Here is a 27,435-nt window from a genome sequence, read left to right on the forward strand (position 1 = left end):
ATTCAGACATGAATTTTGAGTTTCACAACTCACTTGGACTTTCAGCGTAATCGTGCATCATTTATAGGATCATGGAGGGGGCACTGCTTACGTCCTCAGCTCTTCTGGTCAACTAGTGGAATGGACTTCTGATGTGTTTAAAATTTTGGTTGCATTTCTGCACACACTCCACTATGAGAGCAGAGTCATGAGCAGAATCTCCAACTATGTGGCAGTTGATCCTTTATTACAATCACCATGAAACAGCAGGAAGGCCTTGATGTGCCGTCCCTGACGTAATAAAGGAAATAAACGAGCAGGAACCTACCTGTGGACCTCCAACTGACACTGGATATTTGTTATTATTGAGCTGCTAGTTGTGTTTGCTGGCGATACTCATGAGAGAGATGGCAAGAGTATTTCTGTTTCTGTTTGCAGCTATTTGTATTATCTAAATCCTACATTCTTGCAGCTTTGTACGCTGAGGGAAATTATTCTTTTTCCCCAGGGGATAACTTTCCTCAGACTGTGGTGTGATGCTGTTGTTCCCAAAAGCCACCTTATAGATGATAATGGAGACTAAATAGTGGTAGTAGTCAATTTCAGACCCTTAAGCCCACTTTTGATAGTTCAGAAAAGGTCCAAACATCTGGTAAAATGGAGAAGAAGCAGCACTCTGGATTCTCAAGATCATGTAAAGATATAGATATTTCTAAAAGACCAGATTAGATTTCATACTTTCCTATCATATCTGATAAAGATAATAAAAAATGGAGTGAACACTGAAGGACCAGATGTGTGACACAAAAAGAAAACAACAAAAAATAGCTCAAGTCAGAGTGTTCAGAACCAAAATGTCTTGGTTTGTTTCAACAAATAGGCTTCAAAAAGTCGTCTGCTATCTCGCCGGGCCGCACTTAAACAGGCTGAGGGCAGTGTCACTTCCTTTTAGGGCTTGTGGACTGAGCTGTCAACACAGAGAGACAACAAGCAGTCCTGGTAATAAGAATCCAAAGTTGAAGAAGGCGCAAAGCTGAAGCAAAGCTGAGCCTGCAGTGTATCGTGGTCCCAAAAGGATGTGATCAATGTCAGTAGCCGAGCCCTCCTTTGAAGCATCCTCATTAGGTGGGTTTTTGTTTTTCATCAAAGAGATGTGAAGAGAGCTAAATTTCCCTCTGAGTCAGAGGGGCGGTCGGTTGCAACAACAAAAGAAGTGGTTTCCCTCAAGTGTTAGGAAACAGTCGGATAAAATATCAAAAGAATTACAGTTCTTTTCTAATGGCTGCGGAAATGACCCCCAATTAGTGAGGTCACTTTTCAGTCAAGGGGAGGTTCAGTCCCAAGTGCCCTCGAGTAAGATACTTCGCACATATCTTCACCTCAGGGTGACCCGACCCTGCAGCTACAGGGTCTGAAATGTGTCTAAAGACTCTGTAGACACTGAATGAAATCAAAGTCACATCAACAAACCTTCACATTTAAGCGCGAGTCTTACGACCGCTCACAACACGGCCCGATGGTGCTCTCCAGGGACATCTGAGAGCAGTGGCGGATGAGCGGCGCCATCTTTGGGTCCACCATGGAGGAGGTAGGGAAGAGCTTGTACCAGCCAATCACCATCGTGCTGAGGTCCAGCTCCTCCAATAGGATCCGAGCCACGCCCATGAAGCATTTGCGGTCCATGCGTCCGTAATTGCCCCAAACGATTACCTATGGAGGAGGAAGGTCAGGAACCAATTAATCAAACCGACGCGTTTCGGCATGTAGCCTTCATCAGGGTCATCAAGAACCACGTTGTGAGCAACATTTAAATAGGGTAGTGTGAAAATAGAGAAAAATTGAAAAAATTTAAAGTGTTTCTAAATTACATAATTCTAACCAATCAGAAAAAGCCATATATGTATACCGGCCAATGGGGTAGCAGTACCAATAGGTTGGTTAAGTGATCATCTGGTTTATGACCAATAGACACTGCAAGAGAGGCACAGGGAGTGTCTAATAGGACACTCATTAGACACTGTACATCTAATGTATAAAAGATCATTCGTAAAAGCCAATTCTCTTGTAATAACCTTAACCTATGGTACAGCCTGAAAAGTAAAGAGTAATGTCAATTTCATGAGGTTGATTTTTCTTTTGCAAGAAAACAAAATTCACAGATGAGGTTTCACAGATGCCTGCTCAGATAAGATGCAGTGATCATAAACCAGGATACGAGTGTATTTCTCATGTATACAGGGACATGAATAACCAGGTTCCTCTGTGTGCATGTAAACACAGTATCCTGTATACCAGGGGTGTCAAACTCAATCACAGCAGGGGCTGGATTCTGGATTCAGGTCTAACCTGAAGGTCTAACAGGCTCACCTTTTCAACCATAAACTGTCAACCACATTCAACTAATTATTATCAGTAATAAAAAAAAAACAAAACTTTGCACTGATGATATATGATTTTGAGGTTAAAAAGTTAAAAAAAGATAAATTTAAAGTCTCATAATCTGATAAAAATAAATTTATTAGTTCAGAAAGGTCAAAACATGAAATTGAAATTGAAAAAATATGTTTTTTTTTAAAGGAAAATATATTAGAAAGGAAGTCAAAATAATGATCTTAAAAGGTCAAAATATTAAATACAATTTGTAATCATGAAATTAAAGGTCAAAATATGATTCAAAATGTTAAATTTTGAGTCTAAAGGTCAAACTATGGGATTATGAAGTCAAGGTAAGGAATTGAAAATACAGTATGAGAAAAAATGCAAAATAATTAGTTAAAAAGGTAAAAACATGACTTAAAATTTTAAATTATGAATCTTTAGGCTCAAAATATTACATAAGAAGTCCAAATTATGAGTTGAAATGCTCAAAGTATAAAATAAAAAGGTCAAAATCCAAAGTTTGAGTCCTTATTGTGAGATGCAAAATTGAAAATATGAAATTAAAACACAAATCAATTTATCTTCCCAAATTCTTGAGTTCTTATCTAATTATTTTCACTCATTATTTTTCAGATTTTATGACTTAACAAGGATATCTTAAATCATCAAGGATAAGTTCACATTTTTATACTTGAGGAAATCCACATACTGATGGACCAATAATAACAGAAATATCATATGATCTTGTGGGCCGGATTTAACTGTTTCACAGCTGGATTTGGCCCCTGGGGCCTTGAATTTGACACCCCTGCCGTATACGATCAAAAACAGGACATGACACATAACCGGGATAGTCCATGTAATTGTTTCTGTGCAATCTACTTCCTGTAGTGGCTGCTGGACAATAGGGGGCACTATAGGGCAATGCCCTGCATCACTCTCTCCAGAAGGAGAAAAATAGATCTTAAATGGACTGAAAACATTATAAAAACACTCTTTTGAAATATAGATGTACATAAATCTTTACCCATATGATATAAAATATACTTTATAAATACAATATGGAGATTTCAATGAGTAATCAGTAGATTATCTGTGACTTAAAGCCTTGCTCTGAAATGTTATATAATTGGGCTTATTTAAAATTCTTTCTAGATGCTTCAGCTGTTTGCCTGGCTCTACTTGACTCCATGGGTAACGGAGGACTTGATAGATTTACTGACAAAGTGACGAGGTGAAGAAGGCAGAGTTAGTTTGCATTAATCCAGAAGATTTAGAGATCTGTCCTGAAGAAATGCTTCATTTTAAAGCTTTCTTTCTGCGTTACAGCAGCTGTGAGCAGGCTGAGGTTACAGCTGAAGTAATGAGGATGCCTGTGCATGGCTTTGTGTGTGCTATATGACGTGTTTGTTTATTGTGGTTGTACATCAGGTGTCCTCTGCCTCCTGACATCCTGATAACATCGGGGCTCATCTCAAACAGCCCCACGTCTTGTCAGGCGGTGGACAAAATAATCAATATCTGTCAGTGTGTGTGTGCTCCTGTGGTGGTCTTGTGTGTTTCTGTGCATGTTGGCATACAGATTTGTTCGCTGTATGTGAGCGAGGGTCTGCATGTGACTTTGGAGAGGCTGAACCTCCTTCAGTCTGCTCCCTTTCTCTTTAAACAAGGAGAATCCATCCCTCCAGTTCTAATCACAACCTCTACAAGAAGGCAGGAAACAGCAGAATTATAAGGAGACGTGTGGATCTCTCATCCTTAGCTAATCATACTGTGTAATGTCACGTGCAGATGCAGATCCAAGCACAGATGCATAAAGCTTACACAGAGATAAAAAGGGACTTTAATGAGACCAAATGGATGCAGAGATTTTTGCTGAAGGTCTTCCTGTGACTCTGGAGGTAAAGGTTAGAAGTTTTTGAGGACAGTTTGACATTTACATTGAAAAATCAGACCTTAAGGATCCTGAGAGGAAGTGAGCTCATTTGAATCTTAGTGTTTGACTTTCAGCTGCTCCAGGATCAAAAATGTCACAAAAGAGGAAAAGACTATCACAGATTATCACGGTTTGACCTCTCTATTATGAGTTCTTTTTACATTTATCTCTTTCATTCTGTCTTGTGTTATCATTAACTACTCTTTTACTGTCTCGTCTGCTTTCCCTTTATATTGTCCAAACTCATTACTGTCCATCCTTATTTTTTTGCACCTCTACTCCTTCAGGTCTTTCTCCTTTTATTCCTCCATGCACTCCATGCATGATTTTCTTTGTTTAGCTGCTCCTTGCATCCTATCATTAAAAGATTGTTTAAAAGACAACTGTTGCAACAAAAAAGCTTAGTAAATTCTACCCAAAACATTGGGTTTATTCTGCAGGAAGTACATGCATTGTTCTTTCCGAGGCTGTTGTTGGATTCATTGGTGTGACACTTTAGCATCATTCTCAGGGATCAGAGTTCTACACCAAAAATTCTGCTGCATGCTGCAGAATAACAAGGACATGTTCACAGTAATCCTCTGTATCTAGGGATGCAACCTTATCTCTAGTCATGGACTGCAGATAGAGGGCACTGTTTTGTGTGATGTTAGAGACATTGCATTGGCATGTGCATTGTTAATGGATGTAACTTAAAAGCTGAAAGTTCTCCAAGGACTTCCTTTCACTGGACGCTTGAAGACTCACTTTAAAAATAACACAAGTGGTTGACTTGTCAAAATAGATGGAAATAAACTTTCTATCATTCAGTTATTCCAAATATAGATGCTGCAACAATGACAGAAATTGGCATTATAGACAAAACTTGGGCATATTTTTCCCAGCATGCCCATGGGTAACATACTTTTGGTCTAAAAGTTGGTCTTAAAGTTCTGATGTCTGTTTAGCGGTAAATACTTAAGATTCTTTTTCACCAGTGTTAATTTTGAGGGATATTCTTAATTTTAGTCACAGTCTTAGTTTTTAGACAAAATGCCTTTTCGTTTAAGCCACATTTTAGTCTTTTCATGCTGGCCTTACACCAGAGACTTTGCTAAAACTCTTAAAAGACTCTAAAAAGACTCATATCTGAGACCCTCTCACATCTAAAGACAATTTGTCGGCAAGCTGTGAGTTTTTAGTCTCAGACAAAGATTTTACAAAGACTGTGGGTCACTAAGTACAAGACTAGTATATAATTCCTTTTGATATTATTTCCCATCATGCATCTGGTGGAGATTCATAACAACAATTTTTGAGTAGAGAACACGATGTAGAAGGAGATGGAGATCACATTTTTTTTTAAATTTTCAATTTATTTATTTATAACAAGGGACAATACACATTAATGAACATAAACATGTAAATGTGCCAGATTGTAGCCATAGGCTAATTTCCATCTGTAGTCCCTGGCAGGTTGATGGTATATACAGCAAAAAGTAATGTGCTTTTGAGTTAATATCTCTTATAATCGGACATAACATCGAATAAAAATTAAAGGAAAGTTACAGTGAAACTACTTTGCATGATACTGCAACAACAGAAGAACTATCCCGGATACTCTTCAGAATAAAAATACCTATAAAAATGTGAGTTGTCTCACCACAGAAACAAACTGATTGGGCTTTTACTTTGAAAATCCCAGTGACGGTTTACTGCTTCTGTCATTTTAGCCTGGAATGAACTGACAGACAAGCACACAGGTCTGAAAACCTTCTGAGTGTACTGTTGTTCATTAAATCCATTTCAGGAGGTTTGTATTCACATGTGCTGTTGTTTCATATAACAGTCACACTGCCCCCTACTGGTCTGTTATGTCCACTACAGCCCTTTAGTTGTTTTTGCAGATCTGTGTGCAGGGTTGTTGTCAAAATATTTTCATCTGAGTGCAGAACTTTCAACCTTTGAACTTTAAAATGAAAAATGATCCCATTTTCAGTGGACCATTGTCCATTGTCATAAAACATCCTGAATTGTAAATTTCTCCTTCAGTATTTCAGATGCATTTACTCTCTCTGTTCTTTCTTTTTACCTCCATTGTCTTAAACTGCCATTGTCACTATTTTTACTGATCTTTTGATACAATACACATATTTTTTGGCTGCTTTCCTTCTGTTCCAGTTATTCAACATGAATCCCCATCATGCACACGTATGTTTTAACCTGTTGTCATGTCACGTTTCCTCAGTAATCAGGCGGAAACAGTGGCGTGTTCCGAGTCATGCAGATTTGCCTGGGGCTGCTCCTCTCTACTCCTCTCTTCGCTCTGTAATTAGCCACTAAACGCCTCCCTCTTAATTATCTGCTGTCTGTGTCGCTGTCCTCCGACTCTCATCAAACCCATTCACGCTGGATAATGAAAAACGCTGAAATCAGCAGCGTTTTCTCAATTTGTCACTTACCGATTTAGCAAAGCAGTTTTCAGCTGAAGTTAATGCAGACAATTCATTCAAATCCTCCTTCAACTGAGGCCAAAAACAACATTTCTGATATTATGGACATTGGTTTTTCTTAAAGCCTAAGATTTAAAGTACGTAGCCTTGAGTTTGCACTGACTTCTTTCAATGAAATTATCAGCACAGCACCACGCATGCTCTGTTTGCATTAACATTGAATTCTGACATGCAAACAAATAAAAACTAAACCAAACAAAGATATTTGTCTTATATGATTGTTGTTTAATATTATGTGATTAACTGCATAATTTCTTATTTTCTGAAGTACTGAAAAATGACTTGTGAGAATAAAAACAGCTACTGGTTTAGGTTTGTGAATCTCACCTGCACGACTTTCCCCTGCGGGCTCTCCGAGAAGACCAGGACCTGGTTGTAGAGCGGATCCAGAGACTTCCTCACCGACTTGGTCTTCTTCTTAGCCACACAGATCCCGTTCTCCAGTAGGTAAACTTTGATGTAGGCCGCTGAAACCACAGCAGAGAGAAGAGTTAAACCTGAACATGGTGTTACTCCCTGCTGAGAGCACGGCAAGACAGCTGTCATATCAGCCTGATGAGACTAAAAGGTTTAGAGATGGTTTGGGCAGACAATAAGGGAGGGAGAATGGAGGAAGGAAGAAGAGAGAAGAGGAGAGGAAGACAGATTACAACAGGCCAAATTAGAGAGCAGAAGAAGCCTGCAAGGCCAATGTTACCACTGATTTACTGTACTCTTGTTTTTATCAGATTTATAGTTGCCCCTTGAATTTGGCTCAGCTTTGTTCTTATGAAATTAGGATCAATTGCAGCTTTAGTATTATGCAACCACAGGGGAGAATTACAATCAGAGTTAATAGTTTATGATTACACAATCCAACCTGAAATCTAATAAAAAAGAAGAGCACAGTCGTGTTGGGGTAAAGTCAGGCACGCTCTGTTTCAATGACTGAAAACTGGAGAGATATACTGTTCCGAATGATTATGCATGCACTGTTTTTGTTCATTTTTCATGAATAGTTGTATATAACTGTCAGTCCAAAGGATTTTTCATTCCTCAGCAATTACATTGTTATCTGGGTTTTATTCTACAAAATTAACTTCATGACAAATTTATTTTTTTTTTTGCAAGATAACTTAAAATGCACTTTTCTAAATAATTATTAAAACAGAGTTTCAAACACTCAATAGTTTCTAAAGGACTGAAAACAGAAATCTGTTGTCATTTTTGCATTAGGGGGTAATTTCTCTCAAATCAAAGCTGTTTAAATCAAAACCATATTTACAGATCCAGTTCCATATTAACATAGGAGCCCTTCTTTGACTCACCTTAACAACTCTCTCATTCTTTAAACTTGTAAGTCCATGTAAAGTTTCTGCCTGGATTTCCTTTGAGGATGCCAGAATAACCTCCCAGAGCTGCTGTTTAGAGCTGAACTGCCCCCCGCCACCTTCACAGAATTTCCTTTTAAGGATGCTCCACAGGTTCTCAGTAGGGTTAAAGGTCAGGGGATGATGGTGGCCACACCATGAGTTTCTCTCCTTTCATGCCTATATCACCCAAGGCCTCAGTGAGTTGTTTTTGTAGCATGGAAAGGTGCTAACCTGACATGCCAGGTTTGATAGGAAACGTTTGAGAAAAGGCAGAGGATTTGAAAAAAACTCAGAGTATGATTGGGTGAATGTTCTGTCTGTCACATCTCTACGGGCCAATCAGAGCAACAAAACATGTGACATAGCTGCTATCAAGCTGCACGTGCCCAGCTACTGAGAACACGAAACACGGCGACTACAGACGTGTAAGTACTCGACTTTTGTCGTTTTTGAAAAGAAAACAACTCACTGCTGTTCTTTGTTATTCTTTTAACAAAGAAATGTTGTAAACTTCTGATAAAACTGGTGCTTTAGCAGCATCCACGCTAATCTCTTCCACCATAACTGCACCAGCTCTTGCTGCTGCATGTTTACGTCATGACTCTGCTGCGCCTGAAAGTACTGCCCCCTCATTGCTGATTGGTCCTGCCACTTTCTAACCAGGCCCAAACGGTTCAGATGGGAGCTTTGCAAGATGGATTTCCCAGTGAAAAACAAGGAAAGAGGCATATCCATCTGCTTTGCAAGGTTAGAAAGGTGCTGGTCTTGCATGAAAATTATTTTACTCCAGAAGGCATGATTCTTCTTTTTATACCATGGCAGGAAAAAGGTAGTTAGGAACTCCTCATATTTAGCTGAGCTCATTTTGACACTTTCAGGCACCTTAAAGGAGCCTACCATCTCACTTCCTATGATTCCAGCCTGAAGCATCACTCCACCACCTTCTTGCTGATGTTGCACCCTTGTTGGGACATGATGGCCATCCACCAACACCATCCAGAACTCCATCCATCTGGACTCCAATGCAGCACAGCATTCATTCGTGAATAAAACTGAAAATTAGTCTTTGTATATTTCTGTGGCCTTGTGGGAGTTGGTTAAAGGTGGCTGAAATACAGCTGTATGCACATCAAGAAGCCTCTGGAGGATCCTGATCCAGAGGTTCTTGGAACTCCAGAGGCACCAGCAGCTTCAAATACCTGTTTACTACTCATCAGTGGATTTTCCACAGCTGCTCTCTCCTTACAGAAGCTTTCCTTAATACTCTTTTATCTGAATGAACCCGTCTGATCTCTGAATCACAAAACAAACTTCTCACAGCACAATGATCTCTCTTCATTTTTCCTGAAAGATACCACACTATTTCAGGCTTTTCATCTGCAGGAAGATTTTTCTTTTCCCCATATTGATGAAACCCATGACTTTATTACTAATGTGAAACAACCTCTTTCAGTAGTTTCCCTTTAATGAGGCTCACCTGGTAAACTAACAACCACACCTGTCTGAGACTGATGTCAGTGATAGAGGCTGATAGGAGAAGGAGAACACTAGAAACTTTAACTGAAAAGCTAAAAATCAAATGTTTGTTGGATTGATATCGTATTTGCATAATAATCTGGAACATGTGTAGTCCTGAGAAGGTAGAGAACAATGGTTAAAGGGGAATGCTTTTACATGTTTTTGGAGCTCAGTGATCTTTAGGTGTAACAAGTTTTTTTGTGAGTCAGCAAAAGTCTGACTGTTGGTGTAATTATGTAGGGAAAATGAATTTTTCTCCATTCATAGGCTCATCCATATCAAACATGCTTGAAATTTAGGATTCAAAGTCGGGGAGGCTATGATGTGATTTGGAGCAATAAAGTAATCATGTTTATACTAAACACTTAAATAATCATTTTAGGATATTTAAGTCATGTCCAAATGTATCTCTAAAGCCTGTTCAAACAACCACAGTTGACCAAAGTGCTGCACAGGCTTAGGACATAGAAGGCAAGGAAACACAATACAAAAGAATTTAAAGAACAATAATAAACAGTATAAGAGCAGGAAATGTCAAGATCTCAATGCTCAACATGTATTAAAGCCAATTCAAACAGGTGGGACTTAAGAAAGGACTTAAAGTTTTCATTGGACTGATGAGCTCTAACATTTTATGGTAAACTTTTCCATATCCTCAGAGCAGCTACCACAAACGCTCTGTCACCTCAGGTTTTCAGCCTTCAGTGCAGTGCTCTTACTGGAGTATGATGGTGCAACAGCTCAGACAAGTATTCTGGGGCTAGTCCATGCAATGTTTTACTAGCCAGTAAAAGAATCTCAACCCTCTGATCCCTCAGCTACCTTTTTAACCATTGTGTCTCTCTTGGACTTTTGTCTTAAAAACCTTGTAAAACATGAAACCTGTGGTGCAGACTCAAGCTCTAAACATCCTTTTAATCAGGACAGCCTGGGATTTCAAAATATGTGTGCTGCAGTAATGTCACTGGAATTTTAAAAAAGTTATAGGACTATATAGATTTTTATGCATTAAACACAGTGAACATCAATTACTTTTTTCAGGGGTTTTTTTGTGCACAAACTTGTTTCTCCATCTCTTTGGGACCAAATAATACTAAAAAAAATCACTCTGTGACATAAAGTCCCAAAAATTTTCACACTTTTATGGAAAACGTCCTTGTTTTTTTTGGAATTTGAGACATTATTTTAAACAGTTTTTGTCTGCAGAGACTCTGAGGGACACATCACAGCCGCTCTGTGTCTCTTTCTCTCTATGAGTCATTCAGACTCTCTTCTTCAGATTACAAGTCTGTGCATATGTGATGTTCAGCAAAGCATGACATGTCAATGGGACAGCCTGCCATTGGTTGTCAAAGCCCAGTCACAATGCATTCTGGGATAAAAGACAGTGTGGTAACGGCCTAAACTGCTAGCTGCAGGAACAATTGAAAATGGATTATAAATGGATAAAAAGATGCTCAATATCCAAGTCACTGGTATGGAATTGATCTTTAAGGTCCCTGGAAAGTCACCAGAGTTCCAGGCTCCCTAGAAAACCTTCTATAAGATCTAAGAAGGTGTTGATAGCATCGTTAGAAAGGCACACAGAGGGCTTTCAGAGGAAAAACATGTAAGCTATGGCTATGATTTATGATTTAAAAGTTATTTAATTTTTAATGGCGTGTCTCTTCTATGACAATGCTGGTCTCAAAGGGTTAAACTGGATTCTGAAACTGACAGGAAGCCAGTGGAGGGAAGCAAAAACTGGTGTGATATGATCCCATCATCAGAGGATGTGCAGCTGCATCTTGGACCAGTTGCAGCTGATGACTAAGGACCAATCAGTACCAATATACCTTCAATTCAAATAGTCTTAGTGAGATGTTACAGACATGTGAATAAACCTTTCAGTCTCCTTCAAGAGGAGATAGGGCTTAATTTTCCCTAGGAGTCACTTAGGGTTAGTGTTATATCTTATTTGTACTGATTTTTAGGTGTATTGTAAAGTATTTTTACATCCCTATCTTGAAGGCCATGATATCCTCCATGGTGTAGATGTTTGTTGCATTCACACCCACACTTTTTGAGTTTTTATGTGGTGAAAACACAAACAGAGATAAAGCCACCGGTGGTTAGTATTTCCCCAGGGAGATCCAAAATGGACATGTCCACTCGGGGAGATCCCAGAACTGTTTGTTCCAAAAATGACTATTGATCCATAGAGCTGATAGCAGACAAACTCTGCAGGGTACCGTTCAATCAGTTTAGAAATGATGACCTGAACATTGACCCCCTATTTTAGGTCATGATTCCAAACTTTTTCAGGTTTTTGGGTTTGTCTTTTTTTGTTCCCTGAGTTGACGTCCCTGTTCTCAGTGCACAGATGTGATGGAGCTTTTTTAGAAATCAGAGCAACCTGCAGGATGTTTTTACTGCAGGGTTATTTTGATTTTACTAATTCATCTCCTCCTTTAGCCATCTGCCAACTCCCTGTACAATGACAACAACATTTCCTCTTCTTCATCGTTCATTTTTTATAACTTCCTCAACCCTGGATGTGGATTTGGAGCACAGCAGGTTTAAAATGTTCGCTGCAGGCTCTCCTCTGCTCATAACCTGATATTCTGAGTTATTATTGGTATGAGGATGCAAAAACAGCAGACATCTGCTCAAAACAAGCAGAGCTTCATGTAGAAAAAAGCAGCTTTGATTCTAGATCAGTCGACTAAAGTGGGAGTGCTTCACGCTCACCTGGAGGTCCCTTTGAACCCGGCTTCATGGTGAGCCCTCTGGCCTGGACCACCTCCACCTCCAGACCCCCGTTCCTCTCTGACAGTCCAATCTCTATGTCACCTGCATAAATAAAAACATAGATTTGAAGTGTAAAGAAAGCTAGGTTGAAATTTCCCTTCAGTTTCTCTCTCTTTCATAAGAAGGACAAATTATCACATATATTTCACTGAGACAGAAATGGAGTGTGCACATTAAAACAAGGTTTAATAGTTTAAAAGAAAAAACAGCTTATTTCATCATAAATGAAACCAAATGCCTGTTTCATACTGGCAAAATAAAGTGCCTCATAAATCAGACCCCACTGCGGATTTTTCCTCATCGTCTCCAGCACTTAGCCCTTACAGGCTGTATATAAACTGGATATATTACTGGGTATATAAAGTGGATATATTACAGGATATACTGCCGTCGGTCCGCCCTCCACAGCAGTGATCTACTGTAAGTGGGTCAGTTTCCTCTCTGGCACTGTGACTCTGTCCTTGGCCGGACAACAGTGACTCTGACTGGACCGGCTCGGCTCCAACCTGCAGTCCAGTCCAGCGTTATATAACATCAGAGAACTCAGAATAACTTTGGCCTGAGTCTGCTCTTTGTCACTTCCAGAGGGATGAATTTATCATTTTGGGGACATTTATCTGGAGCTGATATCCAGTTTGACTTTGAGAGATTGGAGGGAAGACAAAGTTTTAGATTCCAGATCACAGAAAAGCTCCGGTTTCAAAGAGATGCTTAAAATTTTAGTTCGTAGGGAGAGTAAAAACATAACATTAGAGCCTGACTTAAGCCTCTGTGTCAACTCAACATCAGAGTATTTACTACAGGTCTGTATAACCCTAAACCCAATACAGTGGTCCACATATATAGTTGATATGCACCTCTGGAAAAATGTAAAGTTAAACTGCAATGGCACACCCAGCCAGTCTCTGAGTAGGGTGGCCATCAGCACCAAAAAGGAGGACACTTTGCAGCACTTAGTGAAGCAAGAATAATCTCAGCAAATAGGACTCTAGTGCAGTGGTTCTCAACTGGTCTAGAGTCAGGACCCACCACCCCTCCTTGTTGACCAATTGTGACCAATTTCTGAAAATATTCAATTATAACCAAGTGTTTTTGATGAAAAATGCAGAAGTTTGGACCCTAAATGGAAGGAAATGTGAATGAAAAAAGAGAAAGGACAAAACAAGAATGCTTGAAAAGTGCATTATTATACGTGCACGTTATATTTTAATCAATTTTCCTCAGTTGGCATGGAAATTTGGTCATTTCTCAAGGAATTTCCCATCATCTTGGGAGACACAATTCTAAATTGGAGGGAAAGAATATACTGTATTTAAGTTGAAACCTTCAGAAAAAGACCCACATTTCATCATTGTCACTGGAAAAACTAATACAGATGTAAGGATGTACTGTATGTCCACACGCTTTTGACTTTTTGCCACATTATTGTCTTGGCACCCATTCGTGACCCACTGGAAAAAGCTTCACGAACCACTTTGGGCCCCTACCCACCATTTGAGAACTGCTGCTCTAGTTTATTTCCTGCTACAACACAATTTTGTCCATGGCACCAATGTTATCATGATACAGTGATTCTTAGATACTCTATTCATTGAAGGACAATTTGATCTGTGATATATCATGTTGTAGTCTGAGTCACTGATGATCTCAGTCAACTTTCCCTCCACAGTCTACACTCCTGTATGGCTGCTGATGCTCGACTGCATGATAGACTTTATAAAACTCTGCGAGGTGCGACTCCAAAAAGGAGGACAAATAAGCGTCCGGGTTGAGGCCAAACAAGGCATTTAAATTCTGGACTGTCTGGCCTCGAGCAGTTTTTTTCTTAAAACTACTTAGACTGTGGTGGCATGTCATAGTCTATAAGGGATCATCTGGTTCTTTCAGGACCTGGTTCTCTATTTTGAACACCTAAAATCAAAAGCGTTTTTGCTCATGGTAAAAGGACTTGAGCTTTATAGCTAATCTCATTCACACATTTGCATAACCATTCACACCCGTTGCACACCACCTATACCCATTTATATGCCGACAACTAAGCAGTTGGAGCAAAGTGGGGTTAAGTGTCTCTTGCTGTCAAAAACCAACACTGATTTAATTCTTTCATTGATAAAACCTCAGAAAACAGGACTATGCATGTTTCTCTTACCAGGAGGCTTTTGTATAGACTTTTAAATACAGTAAGTGTTCTATCATGATAGTAGGTATTATGTGCAAATCTGATTCTGACAACCTCAGAGCAGACAAATCTCCACACACCCCCAAAGATCTTTTGCATCGGATTGTCTGGCCTTGTCTATTTTTAGTTTCATTAATTTCCCCCATGTCTTTGAAGAACATCCAACGCTGTTTTACGTTCTTCTACTTTGACCTCTTTGAGCAGCCGTCCCTTAAGTCCCTGACTCCTTTGCAGGTACAGATTTACCTCCACTCTCATATGATACAATGCGGAGCTTTCTTCTGATGTCAGGCCTTTATTTATCATGTCTAGTATCAGTATAGTTCCAGAGATTTTATTCAGCACTTATTAATAAAAAGTGTCAAATGGTCAGTATAACTGATTGCTCTCTCTCGCATTTGCTCCCTGTTACTCAATGATCTGCATCCAGCAGCTCACAGGGGAAGCCTCTTTGGCTGTGAATAAATGAACATATGTTTTAATCTCACCCATGGATGTTGTCGCCAGCGTCTGTCGCCCAACAAACTGGGCGGGCCCCATCCCGTCCAGGAAGTCGCTGAACTGAGTGTCCGATGCCAAACACATGCCGCTGTAGTTCAGGCTGCAGAGAGAGTGACACACACACAGAGGATGGTTAGACGCCATCAGGCGGCCGTCACTGAGCTTCGATTTATTAAATAAAGAGACAGAGACACACAGGAGCGGGGATGTCTGGGGACAGAGAAAACTAAAAACATTCAAATTGTTTCCCTGAAGGTAAAATCAAACGTAGGATTTACAGTTTGATCCTCAGTGACCTTATCGTCTCTGTGAGCGCCTATGTAAAGGAATCAGATCAGAGTGCTTTGGTGGCAGACGGCCAGCTACACTACAACTCTGTCTCTGAGTCATTAAAGGACAAATCCAGACCAACATGTCATCATGAGGATGTACAGGGCTGAACGCAGATATGTCACTGAATGGGAACCGGAACGTTTCACTGTTAAATTTGATTTTTTCAGTCAGGTTTTACATCATTTGTGTTTAAGTCAGAGCTTTTGTCATTAGCAGTGGAGAGCAAAAAGAGGTGAGGATAGTGGCAGCCATCACTGACCACTATGTGGAGCTGCAGCACTGAGCATTTATAGGTTCTTTGCAGATGACGTCACCCAGCTGTGGAGAACTCTCTTGGGGGGCAAGAAGTGATTTCTGCGTAGAGAAACTAACTTTTTCATAACTTCTCTAAGACCATTGAGCTATAAGTTTAGTGCTACAACATCAAATGTTCCTATAGATTATTCTAGCCAACAGAATTAATAGACCCTTAGGATTTCCTTTACAAATCTCTAAGGCATTTCCTAACACATTCTGCAAGAGCCAAGGTTCATAGAGGAGAGCTGCCATTAACTGGTGCAACTGGTGGTAGCAGGGTAGACGTCAGGAAGGAGGTTAGCCTGCTTTTGTGACCTGAAAGTAGTGAAATATTCAGACAAAAAAAACCACACACATTTCTGTGACAAAATGAGGATATTAAATATCGTTAGCCTCATAGCATAAATGTGTGAGTCATATTTTAAGATTTTTCAGAAAAAAAAACAACCCCCCCCCACACACACACACACATATTTTGGCAAACAGAAGATGTTTTTTAAATTTAACTGTTACAGTAAGTTCTACTGGATGTGTAAACCCTAACCCTTCTTAAAAAGAAAAGCCACACCAAAGACTGCATAAAAAGTAACTTGGTGAATGTGTATTTGATAAGTTTGATGAGGGAAAGCCGGAAAGACCAGAGGTCTCCATAACATTAGCTGAGCAGCTGGCATATGTGACCAAAGCTGGTAAAAAGTCCTGCGAGTCGTCCGAGGTCATTTTTGAGTTTTTTACACATTATGAATGCGTAGATTCCAAGCTTTCAAATGGTGTATCATAAACCGTAATCTGATCATATTTTACAAAGATATGCTCATTTGAATGTTAACTTCTAGTTTCTGTTTGTTCTGAGAAAAACGGGCTCAAAGTTTCAGGACTTCTACGTTCAGGCAGGCCGGGTGATGGGCATGAACAGTAGGGCCACATTTACATAAAGTCCACCCAAACCAAGCTTTTGAATCGGACTGGTGACGCTCATCAAAATATTCCCACAGGAAATCCGCCGTCATCAAACTGTACAGTGATCTTGAAGTTGTCCGTAGTCTGTTGATAATTCTTGCTGCTTCTTCATCGTCTCTTCTACTTTTCTTCCCTGCAGGGTGCATCTTGAGGCTTGTTGTTAAAAGTGATATCTAGAAACAGCTGTAGTTACGTGCCGAGGGGGGTGGCGTTTGAGCCATGCGGTGTTTGTTATTGTCCATCTCAATGGGCGAAACTGGGAACAATAGCAGGCTGAGGGGCCAATTATCACCCTGCAGTTTCGCTTTCCCCTCCCCCCAATATCCTTGCAGCAACTGCGAGAATAGTGCATTTTAAAACACAAAATTAATGCTTTTAAATATCACATTTGTGTTACTTTTTTCATCAAATGAGTAGTTTAAATGTCGGACTTGCATAAAATGAGAAAGAATGAAAAATGATCATTTTGAAGGAAACAAATTTGTATCCATTTTTCTCAACCACTGGAATGCCGACTTGCAGGAACTTTATCTGGCTTCGGTCATTTATCAGCCCCCCAGATCTAAAAACAGCTTGCACCGACAACTGTATTAACTAAAGGAAACAAACCTATTACTAAGACTATAGGGATTATGGGAATGGGCGAATTTGCCAGAATGTTGAAGTATCCCTTTAACTTAAAATTACATAGTAAGTTATATACATACAGTGCAAATTTATTAGATCACCTGTCATATTTGTCTCAAAGACCATCCAGCATCATGAAACGCTTTGATGCGGACTCTTTCATTTTCAGTGAGCTCTCCACGTTTTACCATTTTGAACAGGAATGAGGGATTTCAAACTGAATTCACCCAAATTTGAGCCGGCTCAATGGGCTTCTCTGAGAAGTCAGAAATGAATCAAGCATATCATTCAACCACTAAAACTCATTTTTCTGTTCAGGAATGCAAGTAAATAACTATAATTTGACATATTAATCAAGAAATATTAATGTGCTTTACTATTTTTTCAGTTTTTTTTGTAAATCAGTAAATTTGGAAATTCATGGATAATAATAATTATATTTTAGCATTAAAAATATCATTTGGGTTAAAGAGCTTCTACATATTGGTGTATTAACTGTTGCAGAAACATAAAAAAAGATTCTGGTAATTAACAATGCTGTTAATTTAGGGCAGCTGTGGCATAAACCTTACTTTGGGTGGTGGTCTAATAAATTTGTTAAGCACCGTATATACAATCTGTAAGACTTTATGCACTTTCTGTGCAGTCTTCAGCTCATTCTGTGTCAAATTATGTGAAATTGACACTAAATTGCAGTGAATAAATTGAGAAATCCTGCTCTTGGCCATTTTTCAACTATTTTGTATTCTCTAGTTAGACATGTTTTGTGATGTATTGTTAGACAATTTTCTTGGAATATATCGATAATGACAGTATCGTGATAATATCGGTATTGTGGACCATGTATCGCGAATAGTATTGTATCGTGAGGTACCCTGGGATTCCCACCCCTTACCCTAACCCTAATTTTTAGGGTTCAGATGCCTAAACCTGACTCTCTTTGGGTTGTCCTTTGTTTGGGGTATGTTAAATTGATCCCCTCAGTAACTTTGCCATTTTTATTCATAAAATTCTGCTGTTGTGAAAAATAGCCACCTACTGTGACCTCTGACAGTGAGGGGAAAATACACGTCATTCAGTTAGTCATCCTGTTTCCAGCTTGGGTAATGCACGCCACTTCCCCATTGTACAGGTCTGCACAGGTGAAACAGGTAAATCTACAGTAGAGGGGAATCCTTCTCCTTACACCACTGCCAGGATGAAAGTCCACAAAAGTACGGAAAGTTTGCTGTAATTATGATGCATTTGGGTTTTACAGTGTTCTTCCATGTACTTAATAAACAACATCCATGCTAAAATCATGGACTAGTCACACCTAGTCAATATCAATATGGCAGGTAAGTTTTCTCCTCCTGTTGAATTCTGTCCTACGTGTCTGTAATCTTTCCTCTTTTTTTCTTTTGAGACCATGGTCATCTTTGTAGGTCTGTGCTGCTAAGACACATTTAAAGAAACAGGTGTCTTTATTTAAAAACCCAACAGCTCTTCACTAAAAGGCTGACCTAAATCACAGCTTTGTCTTTGCTGTTAAATGAAGGAAACAGAAGGAAGAAATATTTATGAGATAATTCCAACAAAGAGCTGACACAAAGGCACACAGGAGCACTGTGAATTTTTAATTTTACAATAAGGAGCCGAACACATTTTATCCTCACAAAATAATTTACAAGGAGAGGTTCTCCAGAATGATTAACACATGAAATCTCTTAATCTACATTAGACAGACTCACTTCAGCAGAGTCATGCCTAAACTCTCCTATTTTTGATCCGTGCATGTTTAAATGAATTTTCACAGGTTAGTATTTCTGTATTAAACCTTTCTGCTGATGCCCGTTCTTTCACGTGGGAGCTGCAGAGAGTAATTACTATCATCAGATAAACAGAATTAATTATGAAATTATGAGAACAGCGTGTGAGTGAGTAAACAGCGCTGACATGCAGTCAGTCCTGGACATTAGCAGAGTGGGTATTACTGGGTGATAAAATCCTGAGCTTTGGATTATAATATCGCTGTGTATGAGGCACATCTGGGGATTACACGGCAGATTCACAGAAATGTGACGCCTGATGTAAACTGAGGGCTGAACGTGGATTACGCAGGGAAAGTTTAACAGATATAATTCAGTTTTTATGATTATTTTCTGTTAAGTACTGCATGGCTCTGCATCTCTTTTGTGGTTTTTGTGAAGCTTCAATTGAAGAGGCTGCAGCTTTGAGGCCCAGTGAATGAAAGGGCCCCTGGACCGGCCGGACAATTAATGATTTTAAAGTTTCTGCAGAGGAAAGAGTGCTGACCCTTAAACATTTTTAATCACCACCTGATTGGTTATATCAGCTAGGTGATGAACTAAACCCATGGGATCGTTGGCGCTCTCATTTGCATATCTATTTTTAACCGCAGGTAGAATTGTAACCAAATGAGATAGAGCAATAATTCTTTTTGCATATAAAACCAGAGGAGTAACACTAACACATCACACATTCACTGTGTTACAGAGTTCTGTTTCCTTGTAGAAATATCCTTCCTTCTTTTGCAGAAATGTAGTATAAAGCACACACATCAAAAACAATATAATATAATCTGAGCTTTAATTGTGTTGTTTTCTTGCAGGTCATAAGTCGCACTTATTATTGTTTTAACATGGTCTTCTGCAAACTCGTATGCTCAAAAGTATCTGGCACACTTAGAGATTTGATTTCACTACTGTAAATAGTTCATTTTTTAATAAAGATGCTGTCTTTTTGCAAAATGAGTACAATTTCATTTTATTTTAGTTTTTGCCACAGTTTATAAAGACGAGTGTATTTCTAAAATGAAGTTATGACCATACTCAAATAAGTTAAGTTAAAATTTGGATTCTAAGGGTTGTATTGACGTACAGCCAATTAAAATACTCAAAAAGATGGCTCTACAGGGTGTAAAAATGTAAAGTTAACCCTCTATGGTGAGCAATATGATGCCAAGTGGAAAAAAACCCATTTGTGGTGTTTTTTTGTCATAAAATAGACAAAATAAACATAATCTAAGAAAAAAAAAAAAATTTTTTTTGAAGAGTCCTTTTTGGGGCATGTTGCCTCAAGGCAACACTGCACCATTATGGAATAGAATGAACAAGTAAAACATGATTTAAAATTTGAACAAAAAGTTTTTTATAAAGCCTATTGGAATTGCAAAGTAGCTGCAGCAGGATGCAATTCATGTTATTTGAAATTTAATGATGAAAATAATTATCTTTAATATCTATTTTACTGTATTTTGGTAATATTGTTGCTGCACATTTACCCTCACTGTCCTCATCCTGATCCACATCACTTTTCACTTTCCTCATCCTCATTCTCATCCTGATCAATCTCACTGTCCTTGTCCTTGTTTTTATTTCGGTAATCACAGATTTATACCGAAGTGCACAATACCAAAATGTAATGCTATCATTGTGCACTCCATAACAGTACAATGTTTGCAGTATTCCATAATGGTGCGGTGTTGCCTCAAGGCAACATGTATAATTGAACAATTTTCCATTATTTATTCATCAAAAATGCAACATTTAACTACTAGAAATTAAACTTTACCTGCCAATAATTATGTACACATTTTTTTCCAGCCTCAGAAATATCTGGAAAATAAATTTTCTTGCAGTTCTTTTACAGCACAATGGCCGAGCTGTTTTGTGTGAGAATGACAGCCCAAAAAGTGTTCAAGATGGCACCCAGAGCGTCATATGATGAGTCTAAAAGTATTCAGTCATACTTGGGAATGTATTACGTGAGTGCACAAGACCAAAAAGTGGTAAGTTGCCTACAGGCAACACTGCACCATAGAGGGATATGCTCTGGCAGACTTGTTCTATGGTAGGTCATAAAGGGTTAAAGGGCTTTTTCCTCGGAGCACTAATGTTTATAATACAGGCCGCTGTAGTAAGTGTTTACTTTATAGTGCATCCCAAATGTGCTCAGCCGCAGTTTTATTTATTTATTTAACTATCCAAATTTATTTGACTTCAACTGAGATCAAAACTCTGATTTACAGGATTGTCCTTGACACATTTTGCACACAAACTCATCTTTTCCTGCTAAGTAAGGAGGGCCCCACAAAGAGATCAGTCAAGCTGTACCACTTCAAGCTGTGTACTGGGCTGGATGTCACCTTTGCAATATTCCACAGTCAACTGTCATTGATGTTATTAGAAAGTGGAAGCATTTAGGAACAACAGCAACTCAGCCACAAAGTGAAAGACAGCATAAGATCACAGAGCAGAGTCAATGACTGCTTATGTGCATGTTGTTTCTCCATTTCCATGGCCGAGCAGCTGCAAACAAGCCTCACATCACCAAGTCCGATCACATGCGCCAGATAGAGAGGTGTAAAGCACACCAACGCTGGACTGTGGAGCAGAAACGTGTTCTGTGGAGTAACCAGAGCGATTCTGGGTTTGGGAGAAGTTTGGGTTTGGGAGAAACTCCAACTGTGGAGTTCGTTTGAGGGTGAATGGGGCTGTTTTTCAGGCTTTGGGATAGGCCCATTATCATTTTAATGCTTCAGCATACCAAGACATTTTGGATGATGCTATGCTTCCAACTGTATGGCAACAGTTTGTGGAAGGCCCTTTTCTGTTCCAGCATGACTGTGCCCCAGAGCACAAAGCAAGGACTATAAAGACATGGTTTGATGGGTTTGGTGTGGAAGAACTTGACTGGCCCACACAGACCCCAACCCCATCCAGCACCTTTGGGATGAACTGGAATGGAGACTGTGAGCAAGGCCTTCTCGTCCAACATCAGTGCCTGACCTCATAAATGAATGGGCACAAATTCCTACAGAAACACTCTTAAATCTTGTGGAAAGCCTTCCAAAAAGAGTGTTAGAGCTGCAAAAGGGGAACAAACTCCATATTAAAGTACATGCATTTGAATACAATATGATTACAGCCCTGTTGGTGGAATGGTCTGACTGCCGAATACTTTTGTCTATAAAATGCATGTCTGGCTGATTTTCTCAGTGAAATTAACGCGCTAGCTTAAGCTTGCAGAATCAAATCCCCATCCTAGCATATGATTGGTGCACATCTTCCCCAACTCTCCTCAGCTGTCCTGTCACCATAAAGGCAGAAAATAATCTAAAAAGGGAGAATTTAGTCAAATGTAACTGGAAATGTTGCTGTAATGAATTTTCTTCTCTAGCATTTTGATGTCACAATATTGTTGGTATTAATCTGCAGCATGCTCAGAGAAAATGGTAAATTCGACCTGAACTCAGCTATTAAAAGGTCAAAGAGCCCTCAGTGATCATGCTTTATCATTATAGGGTTATATAAACTGAGCAGAGAGGACAAAGTGTGATGCAGAATCCTGATATCTCTTACACAAACATTGCAAACCATTCTCAGTTAGCGCTGCGTCGCTATCATCAGCCCACACAGTTTTGCCAGGTCCTGAGTTGCCCCAAACATAAATCAATAAGCTCATAAGTGTGATTGGATGGTGTTAGCTAACAAAGTGCTTATTCATGGTGGAGCGTGGACGAGCTTGGAGCTTTTCAATCAGCACAGTGAGCCAAACAGCTGACGGAAACACAGACAGACAGGAAGACGAGCCGCCGTTTGCCGATTTCAATAATTCTAATAATGCGCTGCTGCTCTCTTTAATGACTCGGTGTGGAGACGCTCGTCTAACTTAGAGCAGTAAAGATTTACGTCTCTGTCTGAGAGGATCAGGAGGAAGCAGTGATCGAAGCTGTGGTGATCACAGCTGGCTTTACTCGAACTAATTCACCTACTTTTTATCTAACACCCATGAATTTTATCTCCCTAAGGCTCACATCAGCGTTAAATAAAGTTAAGTTTGCATAAAACCATGAAATATTTAACAGGGTGGGAGTTAAACGTAACTTCGGGGTGCTCTTTATGACCAGGCAGACATCAGATTTAGCTCCTCAATGACAAACATAACGAGTGCTTCAATATCAGATCTACAGCCTTGAGTGTCTGCCATCAAATTATTTTATGAAGGATCCTTCCCACGCCTTGTTCTCTGACCTTATTAATTTTATAAGAAGACATCAAGGTCAGGCTGGAGAGTCTTGGATGTGGAGGACTTGATAGAGGAAGAAAATCGAACCAGAATGGCACTCTAAGAGCTCAGACCACCTCCAAGGTCAACAGACAAGAGCTGTTTGATATGAAAGTCAATTCATTGAGCTCACGTCATGTTTGGGTGTAATTTAAAGGTGCAATATGTAGATTTTTCACACTGAAATATCTAAAGTGCTTCAGAAATGACTACAACTATATCTAAACCACAAAGTTTACACTGCTGATGCTGTTTTCTGCTCTCAGAAGATGAAAAATAGTTTCTGTTTTAAAAAATCAAAACATAAAACAAGGTTCCCTCTGTCTCTTACACTTCTTCACTCTTTATTCCCAGTGTGTTCCCGTCTGTCCATTAATATTCTGATGAAGCTCAGTCTGATTAAAGCCTCAGTGTGACATTTACATGAGACGATCAATAAAGTCCTTTGATTCTGTCTTCAAATACCATCTGGAAAATAATTAGATCATATATTATCAGGTCTATTTCAGCATCTTTTCCACTCATCACTACAGTACTGTAGGCTCATGCAGACCTGCATTTATATCTAAGCCAACCAGCGGCGCCACCAGGATGACAAATCAACATACGCACAATGACCATTCCAGCGCGTGAATGACAAATCTAGGTTCCCACAGCACTCACAAGAGCACACCTCCAAACAGAGAGAGAGGGAGGGAGAAAATGACGCTGCAAGTACTGAACCAGAACTCAGATTGACTGCTGCAGCCAGAAAACTGCCCCTTAAAACAACAGAGAGCTTCTAATGTTGAAACAATGTACTGGACCTGTTATAATGCTACTCCAGGAGAATGTGAAGTAAAACAAGCAGGCAATTATTAATTTATCTTTAGAGGAGCAAAGAAAAGACCAGATAGAGTTAGAATGAAAATAGCATCAGATATAACAAACTTATCTGTCAATATAAGCAATGAAAATCCAGAAGATTAAAAATTGAACAGCTTTCCTACCTAAAAGAAGTGAATCATCTCCCTGTTGCACCAAACTCTCTAAGAACAGCTTCCGTATCTATGTCACTATCCTTATGAAAATTCATCAGTGACAGTCAACTCAGATGTTTGACATATTTTTATTAGGGCTGTTAACATTAACACTTGTGATTAATCTTGAAACTTTAACGTGTTAAAAAAAATAATAATGCAATCTAATCATATGACTAAGTTTGACCACAGCTTGCTTCCATAGTCCTCCAGCGCGGATGTTTACGTGCCTGGGGTTAAAGTGGTGAGAGGGTCGGACACAGCCAGCATGAGTGAGGAGACAGACCCAGGTCTGCTTAATGGTAGTTTTCTTTTTAAAAAGCTGTAGAATGTTAGTTAAGATAAAACCAAAATCATTGGTTACATGCTGCAGTGATGAACTGTCTTTACACTGAAGCATGAATCTTAAGTTCCACCTTCAGGTGAAATGCATCATTGCTAATGTTAGCAAAGACGCTAACAACAACACGGGATCAAGCCATGGTCATACCACTCTCTTCAGCTGCTTCAGGACATTTTCTTCAGCTGCTCAGATAAATGCTGAAAAGTGCTCCAAAACTTTGAGACAGTCCTGTTTGTTAACAATATTAATCCATCGTATAAATCTGTGGAATTGGCAAAATTGAAGTGAAATAACAAACTTTATGAGCTGAAGACAGAAAATATGATGCGTTCAGGTGAAAATTTAGTTCTTGATGAGAAGTTCCAATAAATACAGTGTGTGACAATAGATGTGACGGACTGAATCATAGCTTTTTAACCCAAGCAGTGCTCAGCTAAGACCACTTGTAGTTTAAATATTTGCCCTTATTTTGTCTTTCCACCACACTATAGAAAGTATTGATAGAGGAATCGATAAGCACTCAATGTGCTGTACATAGAATTAAAAGAATAAAAATGAAACACTTGACGATAACAACCTTTAAAATCTTAAAACATAAAAATATACTTAAACTGTAAAAAAAGCTTTGATTAATCGTGATTAATCATTGCATAGTGATGTAATTAACTTGATTATTTTCTTTAATTGAGTAACAGCACTAATTTTTAGATTTTTATATATTTTTTATATGTATTAGATATTTATTTTTAGCCAACATAAACAGCTGAAAGAGCGCTCAGCACTTGCTGTGGATCAGTGTTAATTTTGGCATCCATTTTTAAATTTAGTCATAGTTTCAGTCTTTAGACAAAGTTTTAGTTTCAGTCCCATTTTAGTCTGGCCACCCTTCATAGTTTGAGTCGATAAAAAGTCTTAACATTTTAGTCTGTATTTATAGTCATATTATATTTTTTCTCTTTAAAAAATTGTAAAAGAAAAAGAAACACTCATTTTTACAACAAATAGCCGACGTGTAGTAATCTGAAATAAACCGATGAACATACTAATATACAGTTGATAACGTAATGTTGTGATGTGAATCATTGACTCTTTTTCAAAATGGTACTCTTATCAAAGTGCATTAATGATCAAACTCTTTATTGATAATAACAGTAATATTTAAAGGAATATTGGTGCAACCAGCAGTCACCAGTGACTGTTGGGGCCTGTCTGGATTGAACCCAAAAAAGTCACATGGAGCTGCCCCTCGTGGACTCATCACCTGCAGGGACAGTGATGGTGGCTAGCTGCACCGTGTGGCATGCAAAGGTGGCACAAACTCACTGTTGGTAAAGGGAACGTGAGGTCGACAGGCAGATTGGTGCAGTGTCAGCAGCACTGAGGGCGCCGTCCTGGTCCTAGTTTTGATAAGATGAAAGTAAAACTTTTGATTTACCGGTTGATGTACCTCATAGCTCTCACCTATGGCAATGAACCCTGGGTAATGACTGAAAGAATGAGATCAGGCATACAAGCAGCTGAAATGAGGGTGGGTGGGCTCGGTCTGTGATAAATGGTTCAGACATCCAGGAGGAACTAGAAAAAGATCTTTCACATCACAAGAGGCCAGTTGATGGGTTGGGGCATCTGACCAGGATGGGCGCCTCTCTTCGGAAGTCTTCCAGGCACATCCAGCTGACCCAGAATGCACTGGAGGGATTATATATCCTGTCTGGTCTGGGAACGCCTCGGGAACCCCAAGAAGGAGTTGGAAAGTGTTGCTGGGGAGAGAGACGTCTGGGTACTTACGAAGCCTGCTAACACTGCAACCCTGCCCAGGATAGGAGGAAGAAGACAGGTGGATGGATGGATTTGAACAATGATATTGATTTGTTACTGAGGAATCTGGAATCAGCTGTTGCGATGATTGCTAGCTAAAATTAGAGCTTTACCAGAGATCCCTTTTACAGTGTAGCCTGTTATCTTAAAGTCAACCAATTCAGCCTATTTGTTTCAACTACACTTGGGCTTTTTGAGGGCGTCCTAAGGACTCTTTGGATAATAAAACTCTATGTTGATGTTTTTTTGTTCACTTATTGTCCAATTACTGAAGGTATTTCTATACTTCATTTGATGCACATCTACGATGACTACATCTGGAGGGCCTTGGCGCACAAGGCCTGCCTTTGCCGGACAGTAAAATTGCCTGTGAGTTTAACCCTGGTTGAAGTCCCCACTGGTGCTGATAGATCAGATCAATAAAGCCTATTCTATAATTTAACAACACAACTGTTTGCTGCTTGTTCACCAGTAAACCACCTAAATGGCGTGTATCATCATTTTTCAGTGAACATATGTGAGACTGCTTCATCTGAGCTACAAGCTGGACAGCATTTCAAAACAGCAGCTCAGAGAATGTATGATTTCCAAATATAAATGGAGTATTAATATGCTGCTCAATGATGCAATCATCCCCTCTGAGTCGCTCCATGTTTCGTCGGTTTGTCTTTAAACCCTCTCCGCCCCTCCATCAGTCGCTCTGTCTGTCCCTCTTTGTTATGTAACTGCAGGAATTCAAGCTGGTAGCCAGGTTGGCACTGATCTGCATGTGGCCGTGTGCAGTGTGCAGTAGTACTACACTTGTACGGCTGATGTCAGAGGTGCTTTTCCCCCAGGCTTTTC

The 27,435-nt window shown here is 39.4% G+C and overlaps 1 protein-coding gene across 1 annotated transcript in view; it reads right to left on the bottom strand.

The window, feature by feature from the left end:
- Nucleotides 1-505: 505 nt before the first annotated feature.
- The window catches only part of rims4 (regulating synaptic membrane exocytosis 4), a 71,519-nt gene continuing 44,589 nt past the window's right edge, over nt 506-27,435 (bottom strand). Inside the window, exons 3-6 of the mRNA XM_041783522.1 lie at nt 15,114-15,226; nt 12,387-12,488; nt 7,114-7,253; nt 506-1,689 (exon numbers count right to left, since the gene is read on the bottom strand). Coding sequence (XP_041639456.1) covers nt 1,471-1,689; nt 7,114-7,253; nt 12,387-12,488; nt 15,114-15,226 — 574 coding nt within the window. The 3' untranslated portion in view covers nt 506-1,470. The remainder of the gene's footprint in view (nt 1,690-7,113; nt 7,254-12,386; nt 12,489-15,113; nt 15,227-27,435) is intronic.

The sequence above is a fragment of the Cheilinus undulatus genome, linkage group 3 (assembly GCF_018320785.1).
Source record: "Cheilinus undulatus linkage group 3, ASM1832078v1, whole genome shotgun sequence".
NCBI lineage: Eukaryota > Metazoa > Chordata > Actinopteri > Labriformes > Labridae > Cheilinus > Cheilinus undulatus.